The sequence below is a fragment of the Podarcis melisellensis genome (genome assembly GCF_964234715.1).
Source record: "Podarcis melisellensis genome assembly, chromosome: 16".
Lineage (NCBI taxonomy): Eukaryota > Metazoa > Chordata > Lepidosauria > Squamata > Lacertidae > Podarcis > Podarcis melisellensis.
Genome location: NC_138533.1, coordinates 11,394,595 through 11,413,328, shown reverse-complemented (window position 1 = coordinate 11,413,328; position 18,734 = coordinate 11,394,595). Strand labels below are relative to the sequence as shown.

The 18,734-nt window shown below is 47.4% G+C and overlaps 2 protein-coding genes across 3 annotated transcripts; one reads left to right on the top strand and one right to left on the bottom strand.

Moving 5' to 3' along the window:
- The first annotated feature begins 7,428 nt into the window (after positions 1-7,428).
- LOC309358680 (microtubule-associated protein 1 light chain 3 gamma-like) lies at positions 7,429-11,502 on the top strand. Its single transcript, XM_081892065.1, has 4 exons — positions 7,429-7,729; positions 7,999-8,054; positions 10,609-10,715; positions 11,186-11,502. The coding sequence occupies exons 1-4, from the start codon at positions 7,690-7,692 to the stop codon at positions 11,346-11,348; spliced, it is 366 nt and encodes a 121-aa protein (XP_081748191.1). The 5' UTR covers positions 7,429-7,689; the 3' UTR covers positions 11,349-11,502.
- A 1,312-nt stretch (positions 11,503-12,814) lies between these two features.
- ZBTB3 (zinc finger and BTB domain containing 3) lies at positions 12,815-17,832 on the bottom strand. 2 transcript variants are annotated; one of them, XM_081891704.1, is made up of 2 exons: positions 17,563-17,832; positions 12,815-15,658 (listed from the first exon to the last, which is right to left on the bottom strand). In XM_081891704.1, exon 2 carries the CDS (start codon positions 15,603-15,605, stop codon positions 14,241-14,243), a length of 1,365 nt encoding a protein of 454 aa, XP_081747830.1. In that variant the 5' UTR covers positions 15,606-15,658; positions 17,563-17,832; the 3' UTR covers positions 12,815-14,240. The 2 variants fall into 2 exon arrangements, with proteins under 2 accessions (XP_081747830.1, XP_081747831.1); XM_081891705.1 differs by having other exon boundaries at positions 17,567-17,832.
- Between the last annotated feature and the right edge of the window lie 902 nt (positions 17,833-18,734).

Genomic DNA, 18,734 nt, shown 5'->3' with positions numbered 1-18,734 from the left:
AACTGTTCTTAACCTGAAGCACCACTTTAGCTAATGGGGCCTCCTGCTGCTGCTGTGCCGCCGGAATACGATTTCTGTTCTCATCCTGAAGCGAAGTTCTTAACCTGAAGCACTATTTCTGGGTTAGCGGAGTCTGTAACCTGAAGCGTATGTAACCCGAGGTACCACTGTACCGATAATCCCCTTCATGGATCACTGCCTATCCATTCTGAAGGAAATCAGCCCTGAGTGCTCACTGGAAGGACAGATCCTGAAGCTGAGGCTCCAATACTTTGGCCACCTCATGAGAAGAGAAGACTCCCTGGAAAAGACCCTGATGTTGGGAAAGATGGAGGGCACAAGGAGAAGGGGACGACAGAGGACGAGATGGTTGGACAGTGTCCTCGAAGCCACAAACATGAGTCTGACCAAACTGCAGGAGGCAGTGGATGACAGGAGGGCCTGGCGTGCTCTGGTCCATGGGGTCACGAAGAGGCGGACACGACTAAACAACAATATACCGATAATATGCTTTATATTATCTGTTGGTAATATTAATTATTGGTTTTATTTTTTGCAATAATTATTAATCGGTGTCATCATTAACAACTAAATGGTCATAATTAATGATCATTCCTTTGTGCCTGGTGCTTTGCAGAATACAAAGAGGTCCCTCCCCACAGGAACTTAAAACAATTCCTAAAAAATCAACAGCAGGGATGGGGAGACAGGGAAAACTGGAGTGGATATTACAGATAAATATGTTTATTTTAATCCCAACAGCCTCTCCAGTATTGTGGGTAGCCTTCTTGTAACAATAGCAATGGAGATCAACAGCAATGGGGACCAGCCACTTCACTATAGGTTCTGATCAGGTTCAGTACATTTAAAAAGAAAATAAAAATAAGTTCATTTAAGTTCATACATGGATCAGCCAAGTGTGCTGAGGCATAGCTGCCCATGTGTGGCTGGGAGAGGGCAAGTGTCCTTTTCTTTAACTGCAAAAGAGATGAAAGTACACGAGGTGCTTTTTTAATTCAACTGCTCCTGTTTCATTTTGTAATCATGCAAGTTGACGTGTCAGTTTCTCCATCAATGCTGTCTCTTGATGAAAAAAGGTTTGTTGAATGAGATTTCCAGTTTTTTCGCAATAACTCGTTGCACTTGCTATAAGGAGAAAAGCTGTAAGATCTGTAAACATAGCTTTTGGTGGCTGCTCATTGAAGTGATAACATTTGATTTCCTAAATCTTGTAAGACCCTTTAAAACAGCCTCTTCTTGCCTCTTCCTGCAAAATTACTTTGCATAGTTAATTAAGATGTGATAGATTTCTATTTCCCCCTTAAGCTAGATTCAGTCTCATTATTCCCCCCCCCCCACTTGTCACTTTGTATTTAGCTAGGAGTTATTTCTGCAAAGTCACAGTTTGAGAGTCATAAAACCTTGGCCTTGTAGCGCATTCCTAAACCCAGGGGCAAAAATTGCATGGTACAGATAAGGACTTCAATAAAAGGCTCGCTGAATAGCTAGCGGAGTGCTGTATTTCCTGCTAATGTCATAAATGAATGAAAACATCATCTGAAATTGTTGTGATCCTACCAGATGACTTCACTGCTTGACTCATGCTTTCACTGGAAGAACATAAGAAGAGCCTAGCAGGATCAGGCCAGTGGCCCATTTAGTCCAGTATCCTGTCCAAGCAGGAACTGAGTGCAAAACCACTCTCCCCACTTGTTTTGTTTTTTTGTTTCCCCCCCTATTTTATTAAATTTGCTTAGTAACATAACATTATTATATATATTTTATAAAACAAAGAATACAGAACAAAATTCATTCATACTACAACGCCTAACTACATAACATTAATATATTGGTTTCTGAAAAAAAGGCTTACATAACAAAATCAATTCAAAATACCGTCCGGTTTACTTCCCCCCCCCCTCCCCACTCCAGCTCTCCCCGCCCCCGGTCAGGCCTTCCTTCTTCATATTTTTATCCATGTACACAGTCTGTTCATTCGAGCTTGTATGTTAGGGTTGGCTTCCCCTCTTTCTATCCAGTTCCTGTAAAATGCCCATTTATTTGTGATTCTTTGGCATTTATTTTCCCATCTATCCTCTGCCACTATCTGTGCGAATATTTCTGATTGTACGTATTCAAAAACGTCATCATTCCATTTTTCCATATTCCATTTGGCCTTTTCTTTCCATCCCCAAACAATAACTGTCTTTCCAGCTAGACAATCTCCCCACTTGTGACTCCAAACAACTGGTATTCAGAGACATCTTGCCTCTGACAGTGGAGGGAAAACATCTCCATCCTGGCTAGTAGCCATTGATGGCCTTCGCCTCCATTAATTTGTCTAATCCTCTTTTAAAGCCATCTCAGTCGGTGGCCATCACTACCTCCTAAGGGAGCAAATTCCACCATTTAGCTGCATGCTGTGTGAAGCCGGACTTGCTTTTGTCTTTCCTGAATCCTCCAACTCCGTTTAGCTCCATCCGATGTCCCTGGTACTCACCTCCAACCTGTTAACCTGCCATTGTTAACCTAAGGAGCAAACAAAGCCCAGCTTTTGTCTGCTTAAGCTCAGGAGAACACACAACATCCTGTTCAGATGAGGACCACGCTGACCCAAGAAAGTAAAGAAATGGGCTTCAGTGATGAGCCAACATGAGAAGAAGCTTGAAGTTTGAAGGAAGAGGCTGGGAGAGATATGAATCCAAAATCAGGGTTGAGAATTTGGAAAGACTGAAGCACAGTTTCTCGCTGAGCCATCCCGTAATATTCAACACAGAGTGATGCAAATAAAAATGGATTTCATAGTACTGTATAACTTCGGATGGACCTGCTGGGATGGAAAGGGTCAGACTATAGGACAACCAGGGGCCTTTAGTGGAGGGCAGCCCATGCCAGTGAAAACACCTTCCACCAGAACTCCATCTGCCCACCCATGGGCAGCGTGGCAAGTGGAAGCCTCGGCCCAGTATACCTGAAGGAGCATCTCCACCCCCATTGTTCTGCCCGGACGCTGAGGTCCAGCGCCGAGGGCCTTCTGGCGGTTCCCTCACTGCGAGAAGCAAAGCTTCAAGGAACCAGGCAGAGGGCCTTCTCGGTAGTGGCACCCGCCCTGTGGAACGCCCTCCCATCAGGTGTCAAAGCGATAAACAACTACCAGACATTCAGAAGACATCTTAAGGCAGCCCTGTTCAGGGAAGTTTTTAATGTGTGACATTTTAGTGTATTTTTGGTCTCTGTGGAAGCCACCCAGAGTGGCTGGGGAAGCCCAGCCAGATGGGTGGGGTACAAATAATAAATTATTATTATTATTATTATTATTATTATTATACTTGCCACTGACCCCACTAGCATAATAGCAAAAAAGGAGCATGCATCCTTGACTTAAAAACTATGCTTGGTTGCTGTGCCCACACTTTGGGACTATTGTCACCACACATTCCTGGATCCTTGTGGCTACTACTGGCTTGTGCCACGTCACTGTGGTGTAGTGGTTAGAGCAGGGGCAGCATTTTCAGCAGGGGGCTAGTCCACTGTCCCTCAGACCTTGCGTGGGTCTGGACTATATTGGGGGGGGGGGAATGGACAAATTCCTATGCCCCACAAATAACCCAGAGCTGCATTTTAAATAAAAGGGCACATTCTACTCATGTAAAAACATGCTGATTACCGGACCGTCCATGGGCCGGATTTAGAAGGCGATTGGGCCGGATCCGGCCCCCGGGCCTTAGTTTGCCTGCCCATGGGTTAGAGTATCAGACTAGTACCTGGGAGACCAGGGTTTGAATCCCCACTGGGCCATGACGCTCCCTGGTGACCTTGGGCTAGTTACTGCCTCTAAGCCTAACCGACTTCACAGGGTTGTTGCGGGAATTTAGTTGAGCAGAAGATCCATGTATGGTCCACCTTGGAGGGGGGGAAAGTGGGAAATAATTGCAATAAATAAATGCTAACATAAAAATACAGCACATTCACTTGATGCCTGATGCTGTATTGTTTTTAATATTCGGTTGGAAGTTGCCCAGAGTGGCTGGGGAAACCTAGCAAAATGGGCGGGATATAATTTATTATTATTATTATTATTATTATTATTATTATTATTATTATTATTACCCACAGTTGCTTTTGTTGCCTTTACCTCAAAACCCCAACACTTTGCATTCACCTGTTATGCAACAGGTGCTGATGACCCTAGCACAGAACGCCCCCCTTTTTTGGAGCAGCTGTACCCCACACAGCACCACTGCTTTGTCTACACTGACTAGAAGCAGGTAGAGGACTTTTTCCTTGTCCTGCCTGGAGATGGGAGACTGGACTTGAGATCTTCTGCACGCAAAGCAGATGTTCCATGACTGAGCTACAGCTCTTCCCAAAGAGAAATACAAGAAGCTGCCTTGTACCTGTCTGCCCACCTAGCTTCGTATGGTCTACACTGATTGGCAGCAGCTCTCTCCAGGATTTCAGACAGCCCTATGTGGAGACTACCACTAAAATATGGCTCTTCCCCAAATTTCAACAAAGCATCCACAAAGGGCAAAAATAGAGTAAAAATTTAAAAAAGGCAGCGATTCTCTCACCTCCCACCCCACTCTCTGGATAATGCAGATAGTTGAGGCTTTATGCATTAAATGTGAAGCTGGTATCCTCCGATGGCTGTGAATTCTTTGTTAAGCAAGAACATGCACAGGAATAATGCGACTGTGCTGAATAATAGTAACAGCCTGGAGCTATTTACTGAGAGTGAAGTCAGCTGCTAGGATTGTATAAATTCCTTCCCATCTCTTGTCCAAAGGACACATTCATCTGACCCACAAGAGGCATTCCTAGAACAACAACAATGTGATTCCTGAATTTCTAACTGCAACTGAAATTGGAGGGGAACTGCCAATGGTGGCTTATACTGTATTGGAATAAAATAAATTACGAAAATAAAAAAGGGCCAGGACCAGAGAGAAAGACGGCAATCGTCGTCCCCATTCATATTTGGGCCCAGGAAAAAGGGCTTAACTTGAACTGGGTTTGAGGCCTGACCTCATTCCCCATATTGATCTGGCTCAGCAATAGAGGATATTAGCTGTGCCTCTGAGCATAAACTACAAAATGGGTCCCATGTTTAAACAAAAAGCCCAGCTTAGGGTAATAACCCATTTAAATTTATATCAGCAGATCTGAAGGGAAATAATAAGATTCTTTACCAGTGGTGTCTGACCCTCTGTAATATTTAATTTAATATATAGGCTTGGATTTCATGGTTGTTATAGATGTGGTGCAGCTAAAGTAGACTTTATACCTAACTTCTGGAATTGCGCCCAGTTAATTAAAGTGAAACCAAATGGTACCTAGTATTATATTGGATATGCTAGGAAGCCATGTACCTTTGGAACCAACTAAGTTATTTCAAAGATGTTATCTCAGAAAGTGATCAAGAAGTGTTAATTAACCTTATGGGGATGCAAAGGTAATGATTGTAAAGAATTGGAAAAACAACGTACCTCCTGCCGAGTGTGAATGGATGGAAAAGATCTGGGTCATTGTGATGGTGATCAAATAACCCACTGCAAATCTGTAGTAAAACAACCTACATTTAAATTACTGTAACTGGTTAAGTTTATGGAGCGATTCCCCTCCTCCAATGTCTTGGAATAATAAATTCAGTGACAACATACAACCTTGTAAGTCTTTAATTTATTGTAATGTCATCAGCCTATTTTAATGTTATTGTGCTATGTATTTAGCTTTTTTCTTGTTGGCTCTTTCTTGTTGATAAAGGTAAAGGGACCCCTGACCATTAGGTCCAGTTGTGGCCGACTCTGGGGTTGCGGTGCTCATCTCACTTTACTGGCCGAGGGAGCCGGCGTACAGCTTCCGGGTCATGTGGCCAGCATGACTAAGCCGCTTCTGGGAAACCAGAGCAGCACACGGAAAGGCCGTTTACCTACCTTACCTATTGATCTGCTTGCACTTTGACGTGCTTTCGAACTGCTAGGTTGGCAGGAACTGGGACTGAGCAACGGCAGCTCACCCCGTCGCGGGGATTCGAACCACCGACCTTCTGATCGGCAAGTCCTAGGCTCAGCGGTTTAGACCATAGCACCACCCGCGTCCCCTTCTCGTTGATATGATGATCTAAAATAGAAATTATGAAAACAGCAATTACGAAAACAGACACACACCAGAGTTGGCATGAGGTGCACTTCGCAAAGTTCCCTGTGAGGGGAGCGTGGGGTCACCTAATAACTCTCAATACCCTTGAGAAACTACAGTTCCCATAATTATTTTTTGGGGGGAATGCTATTTAAAGTGGCATGGTGCTACTTTGAGTGTGTGATGCAAATGGGCCTTAGAGGGAGCACAGTGCAGCAGTTAAGAGTACAGCCTGGGAGACCAGGGTTCAAATCTCCACTCTGCCACAAAGTGACTTTGGACCAGACACACTCTCTCATTAACCTACCTAATGTATATACCTCACCTTTTAAAAAATACTTTTTATTTATTTTCCGTTTAATAATATACATTCACATCATTATTATCCACTTTACCTCCCTGGCTCTTTAGAGCCTATCAACTTCCTTCACTCCCGGCTCATGGCTTTCAAAATTAACTTTTATATCATTGCATTTTGTACGTTTTCCAATTCTAATTACGGTACACCCATTAGAAAATAACTCAAAATTTAAATAAATATAGAAAGGTAGAAAACTTATCCTTACAAGTCTTCAGATGACCCTGCTAGTGATGTTAATTGCTTACAATAAATTTAGATATCGTATAAATTTACTCCAGTCCTTTTGGAATACTTGATCGTGCTGGTTTCGGATTTTTCCTGTCAGCTTTACCAGGTCTGCAAAGTCCGTCATCTTCATCTGCCACTCTTCTTTCCTTGGTATTCCTTTTTGTGTCCATTTTTGGGCTGAAATAATTCTTGCCGCAGTTGTTGCATACATAAACAGTTTTTATCTTCCCTTCGTATCTCTTCACCCACTATACCCAATAAAAAGGCTTCTTTTTTTTAACGATTTTCTTTAAATATTTTCTTTAACTCAGTACAGTATATACCTCACCTTGAGCTGCTGGGAGGAAAAGTGGGTTAGAAAGACAAAAATGAAATAGAAAAACATTTCAGATGGTCGGAGGAGGGGGAGCTTAAGAAAGCAGCTTGACCTAATGCCATCGAGTAATTGAGATTTCCCGAGTTCACAGCTCAACCCTAAACCAATACCTACCCATCTATTACGCAGAAAAATCCTTCCTCAATGTTGGGAAATTGCATTCACCTGTCCCAGCTGACATGGGTAGAAGACACCTCCGCTACAAACTTTGTCCAACTCCTTCCTTCCTTCCACGCGAGTAGTCATAACTGCGTCCCGTGGCGGTGCGTTCCGCCGGCCAACTCCACCATTGTGGCCAAATGCGCTTCCTCTGTGGAGACCCGCCCCTGAATCTGAATGTGGGCGAGTCTCAGGGTGGGCTCTCCCCACCCTCCACCTCTCCTCGTCCTTCCCCGGACCTTGGAGGTCCTGATCCTGGAAGCAATTTGGGAAAATTTTAGGCGTGACTCTGGCTCTATTTAAGCGGCTCCAAAGGAGTCAAGACAGAGCTACCGCTGGGGACGATTCTTCTTCAATTCCCCCTCCCGCCCCAGCTTTATTTCCCCCCTTCCCTTTTTAAGAAAAAGGTGCGGTTCCTTCCAAGATGGATTCTTTCCCCCCATTCAAGCACCGAAAAACCTTCGGTAAGACTTATTTTCTTTCTCCCCACTTATTCCCTCCACCCCCCTTCTCGTGTAAACGCTCGATTTCGCGATTCGGAGTTGCTCTTGTTTGGCCGCTAGCGCCCCCTGCTGGCCCAAGGGGCTGAGATTAATTCGGTAAACTGGGGTGGGGGGCTAGACTTTGGGCTGTCCTGCTTTGGGGAGAGCTAATTTTGGGAGGGGAGGTCGAGGGAGAGGTGTTTTTTTCCTTATTGCCTTAATTGACCCAGTTTTGTAATTTTCCACTCTAGCCTCCAGGAAAAGTGAAGTGGCCACGATCCGGATGAAGTTTCCTGGCAAACTGCCGGTATGTAGGCTTCTCCTTATCTTGTTGGGTTAATAGGTATGGGGGCATGTTTATTTGGGCTTGCTTTGTTGTACTGGACTGTTTTGCATGTTAAAAGTAAGCTGGGCTACAGTTCAGCAAGGGTTTGTGTATAATGCTTAAACAAACCATGGTTCAGTGAAATTAAGTAAGGCAGCTATGGGCAGTACCTTTTTTTCCTAAAAAATGTTTAGGGGTACTCTCATTTTGACTCAAGAAAACCACCATTTTATTGTTCAAATCAGGGAAAATAAATACAGTAGGTGGACAAAAGTACGAAGATTCACAAAATGTTTAGAGGTATGTGTACTCCTGCGTACTCCCAGAAAAAAGCACTGTATTTAGAGTATGTTTTGCTCCTGGTTCTGTGCTTGATACCCAACCCATCGTGTTGTTAGTTAATTTAAAAATAATTAAGATTCCTTACGTGTTCCTAGGCTTGTAGTTTGTTTGGCTCCCAACAACCGGTAATTGTAATCATGATTTGTTGTTCTTGATTCACCATTTCGTTCTGGGAAGACAAACCATGAACCTTGGGTTCACATAGTGCTAAGCCAAACCATGGTTTACCTAGTAGCGCAGGAGGACCAAAGCAGCTGTAATTGGTGGTCTGGCTGCTTGCACTCTTGCTCGCCATTGCTAAATCAATTAAGTCAAGTAATATATCATTGTAAGTGAGAGAAATTCAGTTCTCATTTTGTTTATTTACTCCATGTATAACCCTCCCTCAACGTTCCTGTCCATGCAACAAATATTTTTCTTCTTTATAGGATTGTAACTGAGTTTAAGTGAAATATTCCTGACTCCCAGATGATGCAGTTTTCCCCAAAAAATAGATGTTTATTGGGAAAACTTAAAACAATTATTTAGCCCCATATTGCCATCAAAAACCCCCCACCCAGAACCCCCACCAATAAAATCACATCCTTGCTCCTAAAATAAGATGTTGCACCCCTGCAGATTATTATTATTAATTGAATTTATTATTAATTGAATTTTGTTCACAGATTAAAATCAAGATATAAAACCACAAAATACATAATACTAAAAACAACCACCCAACCCCCCCCCAAAACACACACACATTTTAAAAGGGCATAGGATGTAAATCGGATCAACCAAAAGCCTGGTTAAAAAGGAAGGTTTTTGTCTGGCGCCAAAGGGTGTATAATGAAGGTGCCAGGTGAACTTCCCTGGGGAGAGCATTCCACAGATGGGGGGCCACTGCAGAGAAGGCCCCGTTCTCTTGTTGCCACCCTCTGGACCTTTTGAGGATGAGGCACACAAAGAAGGGCCTCCGAAGATGATCTCAGGGTCCATATGGAAAGAGGTGGTCCTTGAGGTATTGCGGTCTTGAGCCGTTTAAGGCTTTATAGGTCAAAACCAGCACTTTGAATTGAGCCCGGAAACTAATTGGTAGCCAGTACAGTCTGACCAAGATCGGTGTAATATGCTCAAACCATCTTGCTCCGGTGAGCAACCTGGCCGCTGAATTCTGCACCAGCTGAAGTTTCCTAACCTTGAAGTTACCAGAGCATAGACCACAGTACAGTGGTATCTCGGGTTAAGTACTTAATTTGTTCCGGAGGTCCGTTCTTAACCTGAAACTGTTCTTAACCTGAAGCACCTCTTTAGCTAATGGGGCCTCCTGCTGCTGCCGGAACCCGATTTCTGTTCTCATCCTGAAGCAAAGTTCTTAACCTGAAGCACTATTTCTGGGTTAGCGGAGTCTGTAACCTGAAGTGTATGTAACCTGAGGTACCACTGTAGTTAGCCAGGGGTCAGCAAACTTTTTCAGCAGGGGGCCAGTCCACTGTCCCTCAGACCTTGTGGGGGGCCAGACTATATTTTGAAGGGGGGAAAGGAACAAATTCCTATGCCCCACAAATAACCCCGAGATGCATTTTAAATAAAAGCACACATTCTACTCATGTAAAAACACGCTGATTCCCGGACCGTCCGCGGGCCGAATTGAGAAGGTGATTGGGTCGGATCCGGCCCCCGGGCCTTAGTTTCCCTACCCATGAGTTAGGCTATCCCTGTCCACATAGGGGCATAGCTGGGCCACCAGCCGGAGCTGATGGAAGGCACTCTGGGCCACTGAGGCCACCTGAGCCTCGAGTGACAGCAAAAGATCCAGGAGTACCCCCAGGCTACGAACCTGCTCCTTCAGAGGAAGTACAACCCCATCGATCTCCCACCCATCTGGTCTAGGGAACCACCCACAAGCCGTGCCTCTGCCTTATCTGAACTGAGTCTCAGTTTGTTGGCTCTCATCCAGTCCATTCCCGAGGCAAGACACTGGTCCAGCAGTGAACAGATGAGTCAGGCAAATCAGCAGCAGGCTGATAAACCAGTGGCTATTAGTCATAATGGCGACAAGTAGAGCCTTCCTGTACAAAGACAGTCTATCTGAGTACTTGGACAAATTGGAAACGGCTGTCTTCACTGTAACCATTTTGCTTAAGCTTCCCAGGGGAATCTGGCCGTCTGCTATTGAAGACCCATCTCAGACGTGGCTCTTCTTCCTTTGCAGATAATCCTGGAGCGCTACCCCAAGGAGAAAATGTTGCCAGCCTTGGACAAGACCAAGTTTCTGGTTCCCGAAGACCTCACCATGGGCCAGTTCATCACAATCATCCGGTGAATGAGCCTCCGAGGAGACTGGGCAGCCTGTAAAAACGGGAGGCTTTACCAAGCATCTGGCTGGGTCGCTCATCCTTCTACCACCATATGTTGGGCTGGATTTAAGCAGCGGCTATGTTAATTGGATTTTTAATGCTCTGGCTTGGTGTGTGTGAGCGGGGGAGAAATATTATTATATTGGCACACAGGGAAATAGGCTTGGAGGGGCAGTGGTAGCTGGGGCTGGTGGGGCAGAAGGCATGGAGGCGGAGCTACAGCCAGTGACAGCCAGGGCTGGAGCCAATCATAGGTGCAGCCAGCTCCCGATTGGTTGGAAGTCAGAAGTCGGGCAGGTGTGGGCAAACTCAGGGCAGCGCACCATGCACCCTAATGGACCAGACTCCACTGTTTTGGGGCAGGTGAGGATGCAGAATTTGTTTAGACCTCCCGGAAGCCATGTTTTGACTCGTGCCCGCTTCCTCCCTCAGCAACCGAATGTGCATCGGGTCCACTCAGGCATTCTACTTCCTGGTCGACGGCAACCGCAGCCTTGTCAGCATGTCTTCCGCCATGTCTGAAGTGTACATGACGTACAAAGACGAAGATGGCTTCCTCTATATGACCTATGCCTCTCAGGAGATGTTCGGCTGATGGCAAATGGGTCGCCTTTGGATCCCGAGTCCCTCGTTTATTTTGTCTGGGAGATGTGATCACCTGCATTTTGGACACCAACTACCTCTTCCCACCCCCACCCCACCAGATTATGGTTTTCTTGGAACGTAGGTTTTGATCTACCGAGGTGAAACTCACCCCCACCTCCTTGCAGTTGCCCCGGTATCTCTACCTCCTTGAGAAAGAGGTACCCCAAACCACACCTTTCTTAGTATCGCCAAGGCATGGCCTTCCTAAGCACGCACGACGTCAAAGTCCTTCCCAGCCTTCCCTTCTGCTCCCAGGTTTATTCAGTAGGAGGCTGCTTTGATGGTCAGGGGTGGGCATAAACCAGTGACCTTCCCAGTGTTGGGCTCCCAACTCTCACCAGCCTGGCCCAATGGTCAGGGATGGCAGCAGATGTAGTTCAGCAACACCAGGAAGGTCGTTGGTTCCCTATCCTTCAATCTGGGGGTGGTAGCTGGTTATATTATTGCTCCCCCTCCATACTCCCCATTACCAAGTCCATAAACTGGAGATTGCCTCCGATACTCTTTCTTTTGACATCCAGGGATGATGGCTCCAGGGGTAGCCTGTGTGGTGAAGGTTTTGCCCGCTGGAATGAGATCATCTCTTGGATCTCCTGTGGCAGATGGGCCAGTGCAACCTTCTTTTTCATGGCCCAACCACAAGGTTTCATGTGCAGAGGTGAAGGGGATCTGTTTTTGCTATTTAATTGCAATTATTAAAATTTCTGAAAAAGGGAACATTGGATCAGCTGGGTTTAAAATGTAAAATTATGGTTTACTGTAACAAGGGGGAAATGTCACTTTGTTCCAACACTTCAATTACTTTGTACCTTGCATGTTAAATTACCACTCTTGAGTAGGAAATACAGTTTAAAAACATGTTTTGCCTGCCAAAATCTGCTTTTGTGGGGGATGGCACTCTTCTCTTTCCCATGCACCTCGGTTTCCTAAATGACATAATTGGCATCAAGGTATTCTGCTTGAAGCCTGATTCAGACTCTTGGAGATCTCAAGAAGATGGATGAAAGCAAAGGAGTCTTTGCTTAAGATCAGCTCTGCAGAACCCCAGCTGCGTCCTGACCCTTGCCCGCTTCCCTGCCATCCAACTGGAAATCGCTGGTTAGTCTTGGTGGACTCCTTGCATGATTTTTCTGCCTATTGTAGCACTGGCAATGTGTCAATCTAGATACCGTGTGATTTTTAATTGTACGGTCTTTTATTTCTTACATTGTATTAGTTTGCATCCTGTAGACATCAAACTGCACTTCAGTAAAATGAAATGTAAGAAGTTAAAGAAGTAATAAAAATACTACTTAAAATGAATGTTGGTATTCAATGTGGCTATGCCACGGACCACAATTTGGGAATCCCTAGCCTTAGAGGAGAGGAAACCCCCCACCCACAAACCCCCCCACCCCAAAATCACAGAAGAGAGAGCACTTGATGCCTGGTTTTTTTACTGTTAAATGGGTATCCTTGGCAGTGAGGCTGCTTTGTAGCTGCGTATAAGAACAAACAGGTTGGAGAAACACATTTCACAGTGGGAGGGTTGGCAAGTCCTGGGAGGAAGATTGAGGCTGGCAGTGGATGCTCTGAAGTGAGCAGGCTTGAAAACGGGAAAGAGCGTCGGAAGTGACTTGGAAGTGGGAAAAGTTAAAATCTCACCTGCGCTGTGCATGACCCTGGCAAGTCCCATCTCTCGGCCTTTGATCTTTGTCTGCAAAATGGGAGCATTTCAAAACAGGGATGCAGCTGGTGGGGGTCTGTGCATTGCCTGCTTTAGACTGGGCTAGTGCCTATTGGGACTATAATAATTATCTATTCCTTATTCTCCACCCACCTGACGGAGTTGTCCCAGCCACTCTGGGCAGCTTCCAGAATAATAAACATACACAAAAATGTCAAACATTGAAAACTTCCAGATACAGGGCTCCCTTGTTGGATGGAAGGCAGGGAGACCAACAGGTGGCGCCAGAGCCAATGACAGACAGAGCCACCCCCTGGTCTGAGGGTAAGCAGAAGGCAGAGCCAAGGAGGCTGGCTAAAGTCAGGCATGAGGTTGGCGGGGCAGCGCCCCACTTTCCCTCGCATCAGCCTCCACTGTTTTAGACTATCATGACATCCAATGTGTCACAAAGAGTGGGGCAGGGGGGGCTGTTTTGAAAAGGAATACTCTACCTACTTCTCCCAATGAGTCCCACCTGCACTGCATGGTGGGACAAGAGTCAGAACCATGCCTTTCAACATAGTCTTCCTCATAGGCGCTTCTCCCCCTATGCAATCTTTTTCTGTGCATCCAGGAGGGCTAGAGCTGTTCCCATCCCCCTGCTGTCCTCTCAAGTGAAATTCTGATTTGCAACAACTGTCAGGAACAAAAGGCTTTCAGGCCTTTCCTCCCACAAAACAGAATGCCCTCTAGGCAGCAATACCTAGAGCTCAAGCTTAAATACTGCTCCAACTTCATATTAAACCTGCAGCCACGAGTTTGTACATAAATAAATACTGGAGTGGGAGGATGAACCCCCTCCCCAGTTCCTTTTACGTTTGCTTCTTCCAAACGATGCACAGGGATGACCCGGGTGCACACCTGCATTTCCCAACAATTCACCTCGTGGAAAAACAAACAAATTCTTAAGGGCAAGGTGGGGAAATGATTAGGAAGCCAGGAGGGAAGGCTGAACCTGATAGGATGAGCTCCCATCATTGGCTCGAACAGTTAGGGCTCTCTCTCTCTGCCTCCTGGCTTCTGCACAATGTTTTACAAAAGGGATGGGTTTTTTGTCTTTGCACGTTGGGAACTGTCCGTCTGCTCAGTCGTGAACCACCTGCCCTATGGCCCAAACTGGGCGGGGGTATAGGCCCCCTACGAAGGGTTCTCAACATCCTGTTTGCAACGCTTGGCTGCCAGGTCCTCGTTGTGGGCCTTGCGGATGTGCCGGTAAAGGTCTCCGGACTGCGTGTAACTCCGCATGCAGTAGCGGCACTCGTAGGGGCGTTCCCGCGTGTGGACGGTGGCGTGGCGCCGCAGGGTGTAGGAGCACGAGAAGGTCTTCCCGCACGTCTTGCAGGTGGGGACGTCTTCCGTGAAGATGCCAAAGTTGGAGTGGGACTCGTAGTCCTGCAAGTACATCTGTTCGTGCAAGGGCGGAGTCACCATGTTGGAGAAGCTTTGTCCGGCAGGCACAGGGATCATGTGGTATGGGACATGCTCTTGAGGCAGGAAGCCGCTCTCGGAAGAGACCTCTTCCATCCCACCTGGCTCTTCAAAGCTGTCGGGGTGGCGCCCACAGCCTCCGGCAGGCCCTGCCTCTACAGTGGACCTCTGGAATATCGTCTCCAGCCTCAAATCTGCGCTCTGCCCCTCCAGTTGATCCATCATGTCTGGCTCCTCGTCGGAGATCACGATGGCTTCCACCTTGACCTTGACAGAGGACCTGCTTGGCTCCTTCTGGCAAAACACACCGAGACCACCTGCCTGTTGTTCCACATACCTCTCCGAAGGGCCGGCATGACCCTCAGGTGCATTCCTCGGTGGTGAGCAGCTGTGTGATATGGTTTCGGTGGAGCTGCTAGGGCTGGAGAGGGAGATGTCAATGACGGCGGGTGGAAGAGGCCTCACAGGAGGAGGAGCTTCCATCCCTGGCTGCGTGGTGTCCGCCATGTCCAACGTGGAGGCCAATGGCTCCTTGGAAACCATTTTCTCTCCACCTTTCCACTCCTGTTTCTTGCTCTTCCCTGCTTCGCTTGGCTGAGGGGGCGGCGGCTGGGCTCCGGACGTTTGAAGTTGGCACTTGGAGGTGCTGGGCAGAAGCTCTGAGCTGCCCGGGGGATCCTCCTCCTTCTTGGTGCTGTCTGCTTCCGCCAAGGCGCGGGCCTGCAGCTTCTTCTTGCACACCTTGACGATGTCGTTCATGTGCAAGTAGCTGGCGGCCGCCAGGATGTCTTCCACCGGCATGTCGTTGAAGGAGAGGCTGCCTTTGTACATGAATTCCAGCAGCAGCCCGAAGGCAGGCGCCGTGACGATCTCATTGTTAATGGAGACCAAGTCTCTCTTGTCCAGCCGCTCCTTATAGAACATGTGGAAAAAGGCACTGCAGGAGGCCAGCACTGCCCGGTGGGCCAGGAACTGGGTGCTGCCCACCAGGACCGTGCAGTCACAAAGGAAGCCCTCGTGTTGCTGCTCCCAGAGGCTCTGCAGCAAGTTTTTGCTGTGGTTGGGGAACTCCATGCTGGGACAGCTCTTTCACGATGAGGGGTTGACCAACAGCATAGTCCAGACTCCTTGAGACAGCAGGGGAGGGGGGAGAGGGAACGAGAGAGAGTGGGGAAAAAACTTGGTAACTTGTAAGAAATGGCTTTTAGGAGGTTGATCTCTTCCCCTTTTATTTATGCAGAAAACATTTTGCTAGAAATACATTCAAGGGTTTAGTACTAGCTCTAAATGACTTGGGAGCAAAGTACCCAAAAGGGCACCTAACCCAAGATCAACTATCTCACATTCTACAATGAGGTGTGTCTGCCTCCTTTATTATTGACTTTCAAGAGGAATGTGGCATTTAAGGGCTGACCGTAAGATCAAGCTTGAAATCAGTTGTTGACTGTAATCTTAGAATGTTTCTGCCTGCTCTCAGAATGCTTAAAAATATTAATGATATGTGCCCTAGGCAATGCAGGATATTAATCTGAGTAGATAGTAATGAATAATGAACATTAAAAGCTGCCTCATGCTGGCTGGAATACTGATCTCAATCTAGCTTTGCATTGCCCGTTTTGCCTGGGAAAGACTCGTGAAGGTCTCAGGTGGATGTTTTTCTTAGTCATTCTACCTAACAGCCTTCTAAACTGGAGAGTCTGCAGACTAATCATGGGAACTGCTAGATGTAAAAGGTAAAAAAAGAGAGGGCACTGCCAACTCCGCCACCTGAAACTCCATCTCCCAAGCATCCAGCTTTTCCCATCTGGAGGCTGCAAAGCAACGGCATGTTGACTTAAGGTCTCCTACAACCCCCACACCAACTCCTGTTCTACAGCCCCCCCACCCCCGTTACTGTGCTCCACTGTTTGCAAATATTTCACCGGCTGCCAACCAGCTCCCTGCCCAGATTACCAATGCCAATCCAGAATTTCCCAATTTCCCCCATTCTGAACCCACAACCCCACCATCAAATACCTCAGTTTGCACATTCTAATTCCCTAAACTAGAGGTAAAGGTAAAGGTAAAGAGACCCCTGACCATTAGGTCCAATCGTGGCCGACTCTGGGGTTGTGGCGCTCATCTCACTTTACTGGCCGAGGGAGCCGGCATACAGCTTCTGGGTCATGTGGCCAGCATGACTAAGCCGCTTCTGGTGGCGCACGGAAACACCATTTACCTTCCCGCCGGAGTGGTACCTATTTATCTATTTGCACTTTGACGTGCTTTGAACTGCTAGGTTGGCAGAAGCTGGGGGGATTTGAACCGCCAACCTTCTGATTGGCAAGCCCTAGGCTCTGTGGTTTAACCCACAGCACCACGGCCCTCCAAATGTCACTGAACTACAACTCCCAGCACCCCAACCATGCTGACTGGGGGGCCGACGGAAGTTGGGAGGGCCACAAATTCCCCATGTCAACTGTGTGCCCATTGATGTACTCCTATGATGGCAGCGCACACTCTACATAACAGAGAACAAAGTCCGTGTTCCCCACTCCTGCACCCTCCTGACCCTGTACCCCAACTCCTGGGACTTCTCCCCGTTATTTGATCCCAACCTCCCAATAATTATATAATAATCTCCTTTCCCATAAGGTCGAAGGTGGGAGGTTCATTGGTGGCTCCCCCTCAACTGACCTCAGCATTTCCACCCCCTGCCCCCCCCATGAAGCCAGCAACTATGATGGAGACCCCCTTATAATGAATACCCCCTTTATTTCCTTCTGCCCCGCCTTGGCCTCCTGTGACCGCCCCCCCATAATAAAAGCAGGGGAACCCCACAAATACTCCTCAATTTGCCCCTCCCCCACTGCGTGACCCCCTCCCCAAGTTGCGCCCCCTCCCCAGGTCCCACCCTCAGGGGGAGATAACGTGCTTCCTCACCCCCACAATGCACTACAGACATCTATCTATAAGGGAAAGCGCCCTTCTTCCTCCCCCCCAACAGGGGGTGCGTTGGGTGGTGGAAGAGCGCCTTCTTTCCCCCACTTACCCACCACAAAGCGGAGGCCTCGAGGGACCCGCCCCCTTCTGCCTGATTGGCTGCGCTCGCTAGGGAGGCGGGGCTCCCTCTCGTCACTCTCTTGCCTCCTCGCCTCCCGGGTGGCTCCCGCTCCGCCCGCCTCCCCAGCAGCGCTCATTGGGGCTCCTCCTCGCCCGTCGCCTTTCTCGGCCAACTGTCTTTGAGTGCGTCGCGCCGAAGGGAGCTGAGGGGGAAGCCAAGGGCGGGCCTCTCTCCGCCTGCTCTTTCTTCCGATTGGCTCAGCCCAGCTCCGTCAGCCGCGACGACCGCGGTCCGCTTTCGGCCCGGTGATTGGAGGAGGCGAGGAGCCGCCGCGCTTTCTGGAGCCTGAGTGGTCACCCCACCCTTGGCCCCTATCGCCGATTGGTGGGATCGTCCTAGAACTGAACCGGAGGAGAGAGAGCTTCGGTTTCCATAGTTACTAGGGAGTTGCGAGGCGATGGAGGGAGACCATGCAGCTGTTGCTGCCTATGCAAATATTGTTTTGCATATATTTTGCTAATATATGCAGGTTACATAATTACTCATTGCTCACAAATACTAAATAAAAAACAAACTTTTATTATTTTCACAATAACCACAATAATTATAACAAGAGTAACTATTTTATATTATTATATTTATTATTAATTAGTATGAGTAAAGTGATTTATATATTTCAAGGGCTTTGCAGCAAAAAAATTAAAAACCATTAATTGTCTCCCCCCCTTTTTTCTTTTTCAAATGGGTTCTTATAGGTGTAATGGTCCATTGTGAACCATCCCAAACGGCAGGAAGGAAAGTACAGTATATTGTTGGCATTTGTCTGTCTGGCAATGGAGTGTGCCTCTGGGGGTGAAGCCAAACCACTGGCGAATCGCAGCACCTGCTATGGCTGCAGAGACCAGTAACTCTTAACTGCTGCCTAGTATGTTGTTTTTGCTGTGTTTGCAGAGTACTGAAGTTACCTCCCTGGGGCACAAGCCTGGACAGGGTGTATGGAGGTCCTGAGCTGCTTGGAAGACAAGTGTGGTGTAGTGGTTAAGAGCGGTAATCTTGTAATCTTGTGAACCGGGTTCGCATCTCCGCTCCTCCACGTTCAGCTGCTGGGTGACCTTGTGCCAGTCACACTTCTTTGAAGTCTCTCAGCCCCACTCACCTCA

Excerpts from the sequence above, each read along its gene's own strand:
- LOC309358680 (XM_081892065.1), top strand. The coding sequence starts at position 7,690 with ATGGATTCTTTCCCCCCATTCAAGCACCGAAAAACCTTCG. Across the intron at positions 8,055-10,608 it reads AGTTTCCTGGCAAACTGCCG|ATAATCCTGGAGCGCTACCC; the intron begins GTATGTAGGCTT and ends CTTCCTTTGCAG. Across the intron at positions 10,716-11,185 it reads CAGTTCATCACAATCATCCG|CAACCGAATGTGCATCGGGT; the intron begins GTGAATGAGCCT and ends TTCCTCCCTCAG.
- ZBTB3 (XM_081891704.1), bottom strand. The coding sequence starts at position 15,605 with ATGGAGTTCCCCAACCACAGCAAAAACTTGCTGCAGAGCCTCTGGGAG.